The 15,625-nt window shown below is 51.7% G+C and overlaps 4 protein-coding genes and 1 long non-coding RNA gene across 6 annotated transcripts; 3 read left to right on the top strand and 2 right to left on the bottom strand.

The window, feature by feature from the left end:
* Positions 1–163: 163 nt before the first annotated feature.
* Positions 164–3,318, top strand: snx20 (sorting nexin 20). Of its 2 annotated transcripts, none has more exons than XM_057052014.1 (4): positions 164–293; positions 1,026–1,103; positions 1,498–1,640; positions 2,168–3,317. In XM_057052014.1, exons 2-4 carry the CDS (start codon positions 1,031–1,033, stop codon positions 2,837–2,839), a joined length of 888 nt encoding a protein of 295 aa, XP_056907994.1. In that variant the 5' UTR covers positions 164–293; positions 1,026–1,030; the 3' UTR covers positions 2,840–3,317. The 2 variants fall into 2 exon arrangements, with proteins under 2 accessions (XP_056907994.1, XP_056907996.1); XM_057052016.1 differs by having other exon boundaries at positions 193–293; positions 655–1,103; positions 2,168–3,318.
* A 71-nt stretch (positions 3,319–3,389) lies between these two features.
* On the top strand, positions 3,390–4,731 carry mphosph6 (M-phase phosphoprotein 6). The gene is made up of 5 exons (XM_057052017.1): positions 3,390–3,594; positions 3,839–3,951; positions 4,048–4,138; positions 4,233–4,330; positions 4,396–4,731. Exons 1-5 carry the CDS (start codon positions 3,427–3,429, stop codon positions 4,526–4,528), a joined length of 603 nt encoding a protein of 200 aa, XP_056907997.1. The 5' UTR covers positions 3,390–3,426; the 3' UTR covers positions 4,529–4,731.
* A 454-nt stretch (positions 4,732–5,185) lies between these two features.
* On the bottom strand, positions 5,186–9,322 carry hsd17b2 (hydroxysteroid (17-beta) dehydrogenase 2). Its single transcript, XM_057050797.1, has 5 exons — positions 9,047–9,322; positions 8,304–8,516; positions 8,023–8,208; positions 7,822–7,959; positions 5,186–5,694 (listed from the first exon to the last, which is right to left on the bottom strand). The coding sequence occupies exons 1-5, from the start codon at positions 9,288–9,290 to the stop codon at positions 5,357–5,359; spliced, it is 1,119 nt and encodes a 372-aa protein (XP_056906777.1). The 5' UTR covers positions 9,291–9,322; the 3' UTR covers positions 5,186–5,356.
* On the top strand, positions 9,133–10,134 carry LOC130535660 (uncharacterized). The gene is made up of 2 exons (XR_008953186.1): positions 9,133–9,383; positions 9,473–10,134. It is a non-coding gene; the product is annotated as an uncharacterized LOC130535660 (long non-coding RNA).
* gpia (glucose-6-phosphate isomerase a) lies at positions 9,935–15,227 on the bottom strand. The gene is made up of 18 exons (XM_057050790.1): positions 15,014–15,227; positions 13,852–13,942; positions 13,391–13,459; positions 13,155–13,274; positions 12,995–13,078; positions 12,774–12,920; positions 12,540–12,611; positions 12,371–12,415; positions 12,132–12,185; positions 11,907–11,967; positions 11,695–11,738; positions 11,469–11,621; positions 11,251–11,380; positions 11,107–11,183; positions 10,912–11,040; positions 10,695–10,770; positions 10,339–10,405; positions 9,935–10,265 (listed from the first exon to the last, which is right to left on the bottom strand). The coding sequence occupies exons 1-18, from the start codon at positions 15,130–15,132 to the stop codon at positions 10,142–10,144; spliced, it is 1,662 nt and encodes a 553-aa protein (XP_056906770.1). The 5' UTR covers positions 15,133–15,227; the 3' UTR covers positions 9,935–10,141.
* Positions 15,228–15,625: the final 398 nt, after the last annotated feature.

Raw genomic sequence — 15,625 nt, 5'->3', positions numbered from 1 at the left:
TCAATAAAACAAAACGCAAAATAACAAAAAGATTAAGATCAAAATAATTTTGCGTTGGCCGGGAATCGAACCCCGACCTCCCGTTGGGCCAGTCACGTGTACCGCCCACATTACTAACGAGGAAGTGCGCGCGCTGGGAGGAGGCCCCGCCCACATCGGTAGACCGGTAGTGACGTAGACATACTGTCTGTCCGCCAGACTCGATGACGCTTCAGTGGGAGGTCGAGGTCCTGCTGTGCTGCTGCGCTGCTGTGCTGCTGCGCTCGTTAGCAGCTCCTCACACACACTGCCAGGTATGTCAGTGATCTCTCTCTCTCACGCACGCACACGCACGCACACACACACACACACACACACACACACGCGAGATAGAAAGTCCGGATCTTTCTTAACTTCCTCTTTTGTAACTTATCAACGTTTTGATGAAAACTTCCTCCTTCTCTGAGTCTATATGATGATTTGATATAATCTTTATGAAGCTAAATCTCAAAACATTACACGGTTTCGATTTAAATAAATTGAAAAACCGAAACACTTTTCAAATATATCAATTTAAAGCGTGTAAATATGTGAATATTGTGGTGAAATTCCTACAAAAGGGGAATTGAAAGACATTTAACGTGAAGGGGAAAATGATAGATTTTCTTCTTTCAGTTCTCTTTTGAATGGATGATAACTGATTTAGGGAGTTTAGCCCAGTCTGTTGGGGGCTGGAGGAGGCCTGTCGGGAAGGGGAAGAACACCTTCAGATCACTGCCCAGGTACCCTTGAGCAAGGTACCAAAGCCACAAATGCTCGCGACCCATCCGGACGGGGGTGGGGGGCTGCCTTCACCCGTATGTGTCCCCTCCCGTGACCCAGAGGGGGAGGAAGACCGGACTTTCAGTCCCTCTCACAAAGAAGTTGCAGCAACAGTATTTAGATTGTTTTGCTGCTGTAAACAATATTCTGCTAAGAAATGTTCTAACTTTGGAGGATTCTATTAACACAACACAAAAAAATCACCTTTTTGTGTTGGACGTCAGCTTTAATGGCAGAACCAGAACCAGAACCAAAGAGGGACGCTGGAGATCATAAAGCCAACATGTGGACTCTGGATCCAGGTTAATATTCACACATAAATCAGCAACTGTTGCATTTATCTCATATGAAATGAAACAATGAATCCAGATCAGCCAAAAAAAACATAATTTAGACATTAAATGAGATAAACGCACATAGACATAGAATTATTTACATCCTCATTATATTTAGAAATTGCAGTTTAGTTATGTGTAAACTGTAAATGTAGAACATACAGGCTATTGATATTAGTGTCAGCATGTGTACACAATCATACATGTAAATATATTAACACGCAATTGCAATATATTGCATATTTTAATAATATACTTTATATTATAAAATTACACTCTCTAATAACTGTATGGTCATATATTGCACGCCTGATTGTGCACAACTAAAGAAATCATGTATTCATTTGACTTAAATGTACAGATGAAGCCAGCAATTGTTCCAATTTGACCACTAAGGAGCTGCAGCAGAACTGGAAGGCAGCGAAACAGGCGGAGCGACGCGTCCGGCTGCTGTTTGAGATCTCCAGCTCTCGCATCGTCGCACAGACGCTGTCCAAATATGTGGTGAGACCAACACGAGACACACTTGAGCTAACAAAGTGCTTTGACAGAGCGTAGGGGTGCATAAAAAGAGGATATTTACGCATTAAACTGGGAAATTAACTGTTTACAGTGAAACAGATGGTAAAAGGATGTTCTACTGGGACAAAGATGCTAAATGAACTTGGCTGGCAAAATATTGTAGCTGCAGTGTAATGAAGTCGTTTTTACTGAGTCGCAACACTGTAAATATTTCCATGGAAACGTTAACAACCCAATTTTTGGGCTTAAAAGAGATCAACTTCCTGTCAGGGAATCTTCTGCCTCCCCACGACAGATGGAGATGCTGTCCACTATACTAGCATGGAGGACGAGACGGTCCCAGAATAGTCGTTAACTTCAGGACGTAAACAAGACAAGATAATGCACAGATAATGTTCAATTATTAACATTTGAGCAACTCTTCTCAGGAAGAGCTGAGCTGGCCTCAAGCTCAACAGACCCAGTAACAGTGTGGCGCTGCTGAACCAAGGATTCCTGTTGGTCTGCAGGTGTACGACGTCGTGGTGATGCGTTCTGGCAGCTTTGAGTCCCGGCGGATATCCGTGGAGCGCCGCTACAGTGACTTCCTCCACTTCCACCAGAAACTTCTGGAGGAGTTTGAGGAGGAGCTGGAGGACGTGGTTCTGCCTCGCAAACACCTGACAGGAAACTTCAGCCCAGAAATCATGTCGGAGCGCCGCCTCTCCCTGCAGGACTACCTTACCAAACTTTACGCCATCCGCTGTGTCCGATACTCGCCTCTTTTCCCAGCTTTCTTCACTGAGCAGGAGCAGAAGCGGGCCCACACTTTCCTGCGTGCTGGACAGTTTCAACAGGCTCTGTTGCAGCTCCAGACAATCCTGGAGATCCAGGAAAAGCTGTTGCCATGGCAGAAACCCACCTTGATTGTACCAACTCTTGCTGCCATGGCGGTCTGTTTTCGAGACCTGGAGGAGCCAGAACAGGCGTTTGCTGTGGCCCACAGAGCTTTACCGCCGGTCAGACGGTACCAGATGAAGCCCTACAGAGCAGCACTGCTGGAGCTGCTGGTGGATTTAGGCTATCAACTGGGGAAACCTGTCGCTCAGCTACAGGAGGAAATGATGCTCCTGCGAGATGCTGAGAGGGGGGAGGTATCCTCCCGCTCCCTCAAGGAGATCGTGGTACACCAGTTCACCTGAGGGTGTAAATCCCCAAAGATCTGGGACCGATGCATGTCGAACCACAGGTCCACTCTGGAGTTTCTACCTGGACACCTTTTGCTGATGGTGCTACTGCCTGGATTTATCTTCCATTTTATTGCCAAGCTCAAACTTCATTTTCTTCATCTGTCAATGCAAACATAGTTTACACCCTGAAAAGTTAAAAGTGGCACCAGTAGGCCTGCAGCAAACTACCTAGCAACAAATCAAGTGCTGCTACTTACTTTATATGTTTTGTCTTATTTTTGTTAATGTATTGCTCTCTAATTAGGATCATTTTTAAAACATAAAAAGCAACACTGCACAACAGTTACATTGTTTGTGTCGGTGCTTATACTTTTGAGAAAATTCATACTTGTATAATAAATTCTATCAAATTGCCTGTATGAGTATTTCAAATTAAATCGCCAGTTCCGCACATGCGCAGTATGAATCCCGTGTCCAAGCGGAAGTAGACGCGTTTTGCACATGCGCAGTGCGAATCGCGTTTCAAGCGGAAGTAGACGCGTTTTGCACATGCGCAGTACGAATCGCGTTTCCAAGCGGAAGTAGACGCGTTTTTGCACATGCGCAGTACGAATCCGTGCCCGCGACGGCTCGAACTCGTGGTTAAAATTACTTTTATTACAATTAAAAGAACAGTTCAACCAAGGCATCGTTGTACTTTAGCGTTTCTTTTTCAAGCAGCAATGGCGAATGATGTGAAACTCTCCAAAAACCTCTTGCGCATGAAGGTAAGTGATGCTAATAAAACAGCCCTGTTCTAACGGTAAGGTTAGCATTAGCTCCCAAAGAGATATCGATATTGTGCTTTCCGAACAAAGGGCGGCTGTAACATTTATATGGATGTTTGGTGAAGTTAGCCGAGAAGGTGCAGCATCGAAGGATGGAGGCGACACGAGTCTCACCTCTTGTTGACCACCCGCCCACAGTGAATTCATATTTGACCATACGATGTCGTTTGTGGGGTTTGTCCAGTTCATGCAGAGAGGTCTGGATGCAGAGACCAAGCAGCAGCTGGAGGAGGACCACAAGAGAATTATCAGCGACGAGCACTGGTACCTGGACCTGCCGGAGCTGAAGGCCAGAGAGTAGGTGGCGTCCAGCCTCAGTGTCGCCCTCCCCCGTCTGAAACTGTTGGACGATGGGCCTAAAATTAACAACGTGCTTGATGTCCCCTCCTTTAGGAATTTGATCATAGAGGAGAAAAGTTTTGTTCCCTGTGAGGACCTGATCTATGGTCGCATGTCCTTCCAGGGCTTTAATCCGGAAGTTGAGGTTTGTTTTTACTTCCTGTCATGTGACCATTGTTCTGATAATGGCTGGACCTTTTGAGCATTCTCCAGCTGATGATCTAAATGGTTTTTATCAGAAACTGATGGCTTTAATGAACCCAAAGAACAAAGAGGAGGAGGAGGAGGACCTCCGTCAGATGCAAACAGACGTCACGGATGAAGAAATGGCTCTGAGGTACAGACTCACCATGGAAACACGAGCTCCTGATTTGACCTTTGATTGACTTTATTTATTTTCAGGTATGAGAGTTTAATTGGAAGCATAAAGAAAAAGTTTGCAAAGAAACGCCAGAGAACTTCAGAAGCTGAAGAAGACCTGAACCAGAATGTAGAGTCCAACTTGAAGAGAGTCTTCCTGAAACCGCAGGACTGACGCTGCCCCCTCGTGGACCTCAGTGGGTTTTTAGAGCAAATCTTTTTTCAGAGCACATAAAAGACTGCACATGTGGTCTGTTGAGACTGATTGGGTGTCATACATCCTGTTTTTTATTGTTATTGATTAGATGTGTATTTGCAGTCCTGTGAAGATTTTGATGAAACAGACGAGTGGCTCATTAAAGCACAGCTCTGTTTAAATCGTGGTTGTCTGGGTTGATGTCAGCACCCGAGGAAAATAAGGGTGCGCCCACGTCAGCCATTATCAGCCCTAACCCTAACCTCTAACCCCTAACTCTAACCCTAACTGTAACCCTAACTGTAACCCTCTAACCCTAACCCACGTCAGCCATTATCACCCCTAACCTCTAACCCCTAATCCTAATCCTAACCCTAACTCTAACCCTCTAACCCCTAACCCTAATCCTAACCCTAACTGTAACCCCCTAACCCTCTAACCCTAACCCCTACCCACGTCAGCCATTATCACCTCTAACCCTCTAACCCCTAATCCTAATCCTAACCCTAACTGTAACCCTCTAACCCTAACCCTAATCCTAACCCTAACTCTAACCCTAACCCCTAACCCACGTCAGCCATTATCAGCCCTAACTCTAACCCTCTAACCCCTAATCCTAACCCTAACTCTAACCCTCTAACCCCTAACTCTAACCCTCTAACCCCTAACCCTAATCCTAACCCTAACTGTAACCCTCTAACCCTACGGGCAGTTTTAGCCAGGTTTGATGCAGACGTAATCACAAGTGTCGGCTCAGACGTTCCGTTTCCACGTATGAGGATTCAACGGATCGCTTCCCACGAGCCTTCAGCTCTGGATTCCTGCTGGCTGGTGATCGGCTAAATTCAGGAGTTTCATGGTGATGGAGTCAAAGACGGCGCTGGGACAGCAGCGGCGCAGGAAGGGCAGCAGCCACGCCATCTGTCCTGGGGTGTACAGCGGCGCAGGGCGGCGCGACAGCAGGGCGTGATACATGGCGTCCACCACGGGGGACAGATCTGCCGCCGACTGCTGGGACATTCGGATCAGGACACCGGGGAGGGAGGAGATGTAGGCGTGGCCGTAATCCTCCCTGACCTCAGAGGAGACGGTGGCGAGGAGCTGGTCTCCGTGGCGACTGATGTCATCGCTGGCCCCAAAAATATCTGAGGGGAAGAGACGGCGGTGGTGAACAGGCTGCTGAGCTGGTGGCTGTTTCCAGTCACGACTGCGGAGTCTCTTTATTTCCACCAACTAGAACCGGGAATTACGCCTCAAATCTACAAGATGGAAAGGTCCAGTTTGTGCGAGAAGGTTAGCAGCCGGGTCAGGTGGGTCCAGGGTTAGAGTTAGGGTTAGAGGGTTAGAGTTAGAGGGTTAGGGTTAGAGTTAGAGGTTAGGGTTAGAGAGTTAGGGGGTTAGGGTTAGAGGGTTAGGGTTAGAGGGTTACAGTTAGGGTTAGAATTAGAGGGTTAGGGTTAGAGGGTTAGAGAGTTAGGGTTAGAGTTAGGGGGTTAGGGTTAGAGTTAGGGTTAGAGGGTTAGGGTTAGAGTTAGGGTTAGAGAGTTAGAGGGTTAGAGTTAGGGTTAGAGGGTTAGGGTTAGAGTTAGAGGGTTAGGGTTAGAGTTAGAGGGTTAGGGTTAGAGTTAGAGTTAGAGAGTTAGGGTTAGAGTTAGGGTTAGAGGGTTACGGTAGGGTTAGAGGGTTACAGTTAGGGTTAGAGTTAGGTTAGAGTTAGGGGTTAGGGTTAGAGTTAGGTTAGAGGTTAGGGTTAGAGTTAGGGTTAGAGGGTTAGGTTAGGGTTAGAGTTAGGGTTAGGGTTCGAGGGTTAGGGTTAGAGTTAGGGTTAGAGTTAGGGTTAGAGGGTTAGGGTTAGAGGGTTAGGGTTAGAGGGTTAGGGTTAGAGTTAGGGTTCGCGTTAGGGTTAGAGGGTTCGGGTTAGCGGGTTAGGGTTCGCGGGTTCGCGGGTTCGAGGGTTCGGGTTCGGGTTCGAGGGTTCGGGTTCGCGGGTTCGGGTTAGCGGGTTAGGGTTAGCGGGTTCGGGTTCGAGGGTTCGGGTTCGGGTTCGAGGGTTCGGGTTCGCGGGTTCGAGGGTTCGCGGGTTCGAGGGTTAGGGTTAGAGGGTTAGGGTTCGCGTTCGGGTTCGGGTTCGCGGGTTCGAGGGTTAGGGTTAGCGGGTTCGGGTTCGCGGGTTCGCGGGTTCGAGGGTTCGGGTTCGCGGGTTCGAGGGTTCGGGTTAGGGTTCGCGTTAGGGTTAGAGGGTTCGGGTTAGGGTTAGAGTTCGGGTTCGAGTTCGCGGGTTCGGGTTCGCGTTAGGGTTCGAGTTAGGGTTAGAGGGTTACAGTTAGGGTTAGGGTTAGAGGGTTAGAGGGTTCGGGTTAGAGGGTTCGGGTTAGAGTTAGGGTTCGCGGGTTAGGGTTAGAGTTAGGGTTAGAGGGTTAGGGTTAGAGGGTTAGGGTTAGAGGGTTAGGGGGTTAGAGTTAGGGTTAGAGTTAGGGTTAGAGTTAGAGTTAGAGAGTTAGGTTAGAGTTAGGGTTAGAGGGTAGAGGTTAGAGGGTTAGGGTTAGAGGGTTAGGGTTAGGGTTAGAGGGTTAGGGTTAGAGTTAGAGGGTTAGAGTTAGAGGGTTAGGGTTAGGGTTAGAGGGTTAGGGTTAGGGGGTTAGGGTTAGGGGGTTCGGGTTAGAGTTAGAGTTAGAGAGTTAGGGTTAGAGTTAGGGTTAGAGGGTTAGGGTTAGAGGGTTAGAGGGTAGGGTTAGAGGGTTAGGGTTAGGGTTAGAGGGTTAGGTTAGAGGTTAGAGGGTTAGGGTTAGAGTTAGAGGGTAGGGTTAGAGTTAGAGTTAGAGAGTTAGAGAGTTGGGTTAGAGTTAGGGTTAGAGGGTTAGGGTTAGAGGGTTAGGGTTAGAGGGTTAGGGTTAGCGGGTTAGAGGGTTAGAGTTAGGGTAGGGTTAGAGTTAGGGTAGGGTTAGAGGGTTAGGGTTAGAGGGTTAGGGTTAGAGGGTTAGAGGGTTAGAGGGTTAGAGTTAGGGTTAGGGTTAGAGTTAGGGTTAGGGTTAGAGGGTTAGGGTTAGAGGGTTAGAGGGTTAGGGTTAGGGTTAGGGTTAGAGGGTTAGAGGTGTTCTGCTGCTGCTGCTGCTGCTGCTGCTCTGCAGCCAAACCATGTTGTGCTTTATTTTGCCGCTGCGTGGCGCTACCCTGGATTTATCCGAGTCCACATTGGGTCCTCGTCCGGCCCTGTCAGTCACATTCAGTCAATGGCAGAATTTGACATCAACGGCAGCAGCCAACTAACGTACTCGTTCGGAAGCCTGAAGGTTGGACTAAGGACACTCGGACTCCCCAGGCCGACAGCTCCAGCCTCATCACCTCTGAGTAAATGGCCAACGCTGCCTTGGAGGCTCCGTAAGCAGCGAACAGCGGCACTGGAACCGCCCCTGCAGGAGGAAGAACGCTTCAGCTTTAGACAGCAGAGGCGGCCATGTTGTGGATCTGCAGACCTGCCAAGCTGGACATGTTGATGATGCGTCCTCTGGACCTCCTCAGCAGCGGGAGGAACGCCTGAGACATCTTCACAGCTCCGAGGAAGTTCACGTCCAGGTAGTCCAGCAATGTTTTCATTGGCTGGATCTCGGCATCCACGGGGTACTGAAGGATCCCTGCGTTGTTGACCAACCCCCACAGACCTGCAGCGACAGGCCGGTCAGAGCGGGACACCCGAGGCCGGGACACCCGAGGCCGGGACACCCCGAGGCCAGGCCACCTCCGAGGGCCGGCTCACCTGTGTCGTTCACCTGCGTGCAGATGTAGCGGTGGGCTGCCTCGATCTGCCTGTCGTCGGTCACGTCGAGCTGCAAAACCTGCAGCTTTTCAGACGTTCCTGCTCTGAGCCTCTGAGCTCCGGCTCCGTTAGCATCCAGCACACCAGCGAACACCAGGACCCCCACCTGACTGAGCCGCCTCGCCAGCTCGTGCCCAAAGCCAGAATCACAACCTTGGTGCAGACAGGTGACTCAGCAGAGAACACTGGACCTGGAACCTGCCCCCACACGCTCAGAACCTTCCTACACAAAACAGCAGCCCACAGCGGGCCCGACCTGGTGCTGCTGCACTGTGGGCCGTGCCTCACCTGTGGGCCGTGCCTCACCTGTGGGCCGTGGCTCACCTGTGGGCCGTTGCTCACTGTGGGCCGTGGCTCACCTGTGGGCCGTGGCTCACCTGTGGGCCGTGCCTCACCTGTGGGCCGTGCCTCACCTGTGGGCCGTGCCTCACCTGTGGGCCGTGCCTCACCTGTGGGCCGTGGCTCACCTGTGGGCCGTGCCTCACCTGTGGGCCGTGGCTCACCTGTGGGCCGTGCCTCACCTGTGGGCCGTGGCTCACCTGTGGGCCGTGCCTCACCTGTGGGCCGTGGCTCACCTGTGGGCCGTGCCTCACCTGTGGGCCGTGGCTCACCTGTGGGCCGTTGCTCACCTGTGGGCCGTGGCTCACCTGTGGGCCGTGGCTCACCTGTGGGCCGTGCCTCACCTGTCACCAGCACCGCTCTGTTCTCCACGGGCAGCAGTTCACATCTCCTGTGGGCGACCCCGACCAGGACGGAGCTGCAGACGAGCAGAAGAACCTCGTGGACAATCGGAGGAAGGAGAAAATGCAGCGAGGCCACGAAGGCGGCGGCGCAGAACCCACGACTGCAGCGGCGCTTGAGCTTCCACAGCAGAGTGGCGCCGAAGAGCGCCCACGCAGCCCCGCAGAACGCCATCCTGCCGTCCATCTTCAGACCAGTGTGCTTCACCTGCTGCTTCACCTGCTCACCAAACCTGTTCAACGGTTCCTCAGGCCGACCAGAACATCGGGCTCCACCCAGGTTCATGATCAGATATTCAAAGTGCAAAATGTTTCCCGACTCACCAGTTTTTCTTCTTCTGTTGCCACATCTGCATGTTTGCTCAGCAGACAAAACTAGAACCCTTTCAGGTCAAAGTGACACCAGCCAGTCGAGTGTTTAAGGAACAGGGAGAACACGCCATGACCACAGAGAAGCTTCAGCTCTGGGGCGCCGGCCAGCACCCATGAGCAGGAAATCAACTGGATCACCAGCCGCCAGTCCAAGACAGTTTAATCACATGACCACAAAGGTCGTTGGACTTCCTGTGGTCATTTATCGACCTGCTGCTCCAGGTGATTTCTGGTGACCGCCTCACATTTGAGTCTCAGAGGTTCCGCACTGACCCGCCTGTGCGAACGTCTCTCCAGGTATCAGATTTCCCATCATGCACGTGGGTTCGAAATGAGCTTCACCTGCTGCATTTAAGGGGCGTGGGCCGCATACGGAAGTGGGCGGAGCCTCAGAGCCGAGCAGAGCAAGAAGAAGTGACTCAATTTTAAATAGGATTCGTTCAAAAAGGGGCCAAAAGGTCGGTGACAAACAGGACTTTTATTTTGAAAATGGTGGTCTACAGTTACTGTTGCATGGATGTGCGTCCTCTCAGACGGAAGCAGCTGACACAGGTTCAAGTCAAACACGCGTGGTTTCGGTGGACAAAATGCTCATTCGTGCGGAAAACAGGACACAAGATTCCAGCCAATGACAGAACGTGGGAGGAGCCAGTCGGCGAGGAGGGATCACACAAAGTTCTTCTTCAGGAAGTTGATGAGTCCGTTGGTGGAGGAGTCGTGAGAGCTGACGGCAGAGTCGTCCTGCAGCTCCGGCTCGATCCTCTTGGCCAACTGCTTCCCCAGTTCAACGCTGTCGGGAGGAAACAGGAAGTTAGCGGAGCGTCATCGCCCGACACCCCCCAGGGTGGGCGGCGGTCACTCACCCCCACTGGTCGTAGCTGTTGATGTCCCAGATGACCCCCTGCACAAAGATCTTGTGCTCGTACATGGCTGGAAACCAAAAACAACGTGAATCAGCTTGACAATCATCAAATATTTGAATAAAAGATGAAGTTAACTGTAGCACAATAATAGTTAATGTCTCGTTCAGTCGTTTTAACCTGACCTGATCGAATTAAACCAGTTAATCTGGAGCCTGTGGGTCAGAACTCCTGGCTGAGTTTATTCCTAAATGATGGTTGAAATATGGAGGAGCAGGAGGGAACTGCAGGGCAGGACCGCTCAGGCGGCCCGACAGCGCCCCCGGGCGGTACCCACGCAGTACTGCACCACTACTCACCAATCAGAGCTCCCAGGGTAAACGGGCTGAGCTTCTTAAAAACGATGGAGTTGCTCGGCTTGTTTCCTTCAAAGACCTTTGAACACAAGATGGAAACTTGCGTCACATTTCTAACTAATCCAAGTGCCGACATTGGTTACTATAGCAACAACAGCGTCCCCTAATCTCTGGGCAACAAATCCAGATTTGATTTAGGGTTAGTGGGCGACGCATTTACTTTGTGTGGCAGCAGCTTTTCAATGGCGTCGGCCTTCATGCCGGCGGCGTCCAGCTCCTTACGCGCCTCGTCTGGGGTCTTTCCTTTCATCAGCGCTTCAGTCTGAGCCAGGAAGTTTGCAACCAGGATCTAAAACAGACTTCTGTGGTTATTCTGCTGCAGGAGGGAGAAACGGGGGCCCTGGCGCCCGATTACCTTGTGATGGAGATTGTTTCTGATTGGATGCTGAGACTGAGCAGGAATGAGGAAGTCTGCAGGAATCATCCGAGTTCCTGTGGAGAAATGCGGTCAGACCGGTTAAATTCCCCAGGACAGCAGGCCGGAGGCGGGAGGCGTCACCTTGGTGGATGAGCTGGTAGAAGGCGTGCTGGCCGTTGGTCCCAGGCTCGCCCCACACGATCGGCCCGGTGTGGTACTGGACACGGACGCCATCTTTGGTGATGTACTTCCCGTTGGACTCCATGTCGCCCTGACGACCACAGAAAAAAACTCGGTTACGGGCTGTTAGCACTCGGAACCATCTGAAGAAGCTCAGTGAAGACTCGTGGGCCTCTGACCTGCTGGAAGTACGCGGCGAAGCGGTGCATGTACTGGTCGTAGGGCAGCAGGGCCTGGGTCTCCGCCTGGAAGAAGTTGATGTACCAGACGCCCAGAAGGGCCAGCAGGACGGGCGCGTTGCTCTCCAGAGGAGCGCTGCGGAAGTGTTTGTCCTGCAGAGCAGAGCCCAGGTCAGCAGGTTTCACACCCACAACCCCGAACAATAAACCCATGAGCAAAGCGTACCATCCAGTGAGCCCCCGACAGAAGCTGCTCGAAGTGCTCGAAGCCTAAAAACACAGAAAATGAAGATTTGCCAATATTAGCACAGCAATACTGAACAATGAAGAAAATGCAACGTTTTAATTTAGAACTGATCACTCGTCGCTCGAGTGCCTGAGCGGCGGGGTCAAAGGTCAGATAAGGTCAAAGGTCAGCCACCTTCAAGATACACATACCTACGTGCAGAGCGATGGACAGACCGATGGCCGACCAGAGCGAGTAACGACCTCCGACCCACTGAGGACGAGCAAACATGACATCACAGTCAGTCGGCCAATCAGAGCGCAGTCGGCAACAGCTCGGACGTTTGTTCAGATTACGACCAATCAACTCGACATGCATCATTTCTGATGCATGACATCATGCGTGTGCATCGGCGTAGCAACAAGACCACAACTTACATCCCAGAACTCAAACATGTTCTCCGTGTCAATGCCAAAATCCCTCACTTTGGCCTGCGAGGAACGAGAGAAAAGTCAAAACTGGTGAATGAATGAGCTTTAAAAGCCCAGAGATCGTAATGAACAGCGCTAAGATGCCTCCACAACAGCGCCATCTGCTGGTCACGTGTGTGCGTGCAAGTGCGTGTGCGTCACTGGACAGAAACAGCGTCCGTCAGCTGCAGAGCAACAAGATTTACCGAGTTGGTGGACAGAGCCACAAAATGCTTGGCCACAGCGGATTTCTGCAACGAGAGGAGAACGTGAGGAGACGTGTGGCGTGATCCATCAGCTGACCAGAGCGGATCCCTCTGACCAGAGCGGATCCCTCTGACCAGAGCGGATCCCTGACCAGAGCGAGGGACTCACGTCAGGGGCGGTCTGGAGGAACCAGTCTTTGGCTGACTCGGCGTTGGTGATGGTCTCCTGGGTGGTGAACGTCTGAGAAAAGGTTGAAGACAAAAGGAGTCAAGCCGCCGTCATCAGGAGGTGTGTGAGTGTGTGTGTGTGTGTGTGAGTGTGTGTGTGTGCGCGCGAGTGTGTGCGTCTGTGTGAGAGTGTGTGTGTGCGAGTGTGTGTGTGCGTCTGTGTGCGAGAACACACCTTAGAAGCAATGATGAACAGCGTGGTCTCTGCGTCCAGCTTGGCCAGAGTCTTGGCCATGTGGGTGCCATCGATGTTGGAGACAAACCAAACATTCGGGCCCCCTGCGGAGTACGGCTTCAGAGCCTCCGTCACCATCAGAGGACCCTGAAGGCAACACGATACCGTCAGCCATCACGGGGCGGCCCACGCCACCGGGGGAGACGGAGGCCGTGGCTCACCAGGTCGGAGCCGCCGATCCCGATGTTGACCACGTCGGTGATGCTCTTCCCACTGAAGCCCTTCCACTCGCCGCTCCGCACCCTCTGTGAAGGGGGAGGAGCCTCAGACGCGTTCGTCTCTGTGGCGACGGCGGACGTGACGGCGGCTGCGTGTACGTACGTGGCAGAAGGTCTTCATCTTCTCCAGCACGCGGTTCACCTCAGGCATCACGTCGGTCCCGTCCACGCAGATGGGCTCGTTGGAACGATTCCTCAGGGCAACGTGGAGCACAGCACGGCCCTGAAACCACGCACGTACGCACGCACGTACGCACGCACGCACCAGAATAAACATGAGGAATATTCTCTGAACCTAAACATGCAGCATCACCGACGCACCAGACGTGTTGTCGTTACCTCTGTGAAGTTGATCTTCTCTCCAGAGAACATCTTCTGGCGAGCCTCCTCCACCCCCCTCGAGCGGGCCTGGAACATCACCCCTTTAGGTTACTTCTATTATATCGAACCCTAACCCAGACGTGCACACACGCCCGTCTGCAAACAGCTGTTGGCCAACACAGCTCTGCAGAACAAAGCAGGATTTCACACCTCCGGCTTTCAGAGAATGTTGAAATGTTCCAGGTTAGAATTTATCAGCCACCAGTGGTGGAATGAGACCCAACGGGACCAGAGGCAGGAGAACGGCCCAACATGGCGCCACATTGCTCAAGAGCACCTGAGAAGAATGTGGCTTTCTGGACTAACACTCAAACAAAGCTTAGTTCAACATTGAACAGACTCCCTGAGCCCAACAGGTTGGACCTGGAGCACCTCTGTGTGTGTGTGTGTGTGTGTGTGTGTGTGTGTGTGTGTGTTACCAAAAGCAGCAGCATGTCCAGCACTTCCTGGTTGATGAGATTCTTGGAGAAGTCCAGGAGGATGTCTCCTTCCTCCGTCTGCAGAGTCGTGCTGTCCAGAGACAAGAGGGACAAAACGTTCATTCAGAACCAGACGAATCGTTTCAGCTTCATGAAGCGGCTCCGTAAACCTGGATCCAGCAGCAGCATGTTCACATCAGTCATCTCCAGACCATCGTGCAACACTGACCCGCTAACAACCACCCGGTCATCCCGGTCATGGTGAGTTGGTGGCTTCACCAGGTCCAGCTGCGAGTGACTGAGCACAACTAACACAGCAGGAGCCCTGTGTCCAGCCCCTCTTGCCCGCTTCCCTGCTGATCGCAGCCCGCCGGGGGGGGGGGGGGGGGGGGGAGATGTGTCGGGCAGCACGTACACATGCAGCTTCCGACCTGGAGCCGCAGGACCAGCGGGATGCTGCCGATTCAACCCTCTACAGTATCTCCGCTCAAACGTGACCACAGAGGGGGAAGCTGCTCATTTCTGGCCGCAGAGCAGCGGTCAACAGGTTTTCCTCCTCTGCGGGGCTCAATAGACCGGAACTGATTCATACATTCAGTATATAATAGTCAGGGAGCATTTACGGTAGTTTCACAGCATTTGTAGCATATAAGCACGCGCGATCTACAGACATGACAAATGTGCGAGTTTAGGTTGAAATCCTGGACGCTCTAAAACGCTAACCTGTTACACGGATTAGCATTAGCAACAAACTCTGTCCGATAATGGAGGCCGCGACGTTAGCACCCTAGCTAGTGTCAGCTGTCGCTTGTGTGAAACACTTTATTCAAAAGTGTGCAAGAGTTCGTCCGACATGTCGACGCGTGTCCTCCGGCGCACGACCAGAAGGTGTCCCAACAGGAAACGCAAAGGGAGAAGTCGGGTTATGAAACCATGACCTTGGAACTTCACCGTAGGAAATCGTTGGTGGCGGAGGGACGCGGGGGCTAAACCTGATTAAGTTGATTACCGACAGGTACCACTGCTGTACTTTATGAAGCGTGGCTGTCTAAACACACGAGCGTGAACTCGGGGAGCATCACGCCCACCTCCCGTCCCCCCCCACCACCACCATCCGCCTCATGGCCGCTGTCACACGGATGTAAAGAGCGTCTCCTCCCACCTGAATCTGCTGAACCTGTCCGGTTCGGCGGCGAACATATCCCTCATGTTGAGGCTGCCGGCGTTGGCTTTGTACCACTGCTTCAGCTTCCTGTATTCGGGGTCGTTACTCAGCGCCATGATGGTGGTGGTTCCGGGGAGTTCTGGTCCGGCAGCAGCGCGGTGCTCGACTGGCCTCCGTCTGATGTTGGGTCATATAGACACAGGAGGAGGGAGGGAGGGGCTGTGAAGGACCCAACCAATGGCTGTCGAGGATTAAACCACGCCTATCGAGACCACGCCCACGGTGACAGTGCACGCGATGCGATGTACGGAAAACAACGAGGGCCAAAAAGATGGAGGGCGGTTACGTAAGCAGCATATGCCGATTCATACACGTGAATAAATACGGGAATATTCCGTCCTGTGGCTTTGGATTTCAGAACTTTGAGATAAATACATTATAATGTGAATACATATAAATATAGAATGTACACCTTAAACAATATAACATTGAAATCACACCATATAATCAGATCAGAAAGTGGAATCTCAGTTTCTATAAAACAGAGTCGACTACAGATAAATGAACAAGTTTATTGATTTGCTCTTAATAAAAGCTCCAGTCTTCTCA

The sequence above is a fragment of the Takifugu flavidus genome, chromosome 13, assembly GCF_003711565.1.
Source record: "Takifugu flavidus isolate HTHZ2018 chromosome 13, ASM371156v2, whole genome shotgun sequence".
In the NCBI taxonomy this organism is placed as follows: domain Eukaryota; kingdom Metazoa; phylum Chordata; class Actinopteri; order Tetraodontiformes; family Tetraodontidae; genus Takifugu; species Takifugu flavidus.
Note: the sequence above shows the minus strand (reverse complement) of the source record. Positions and strands in the feature narration are given on the sequence as shown.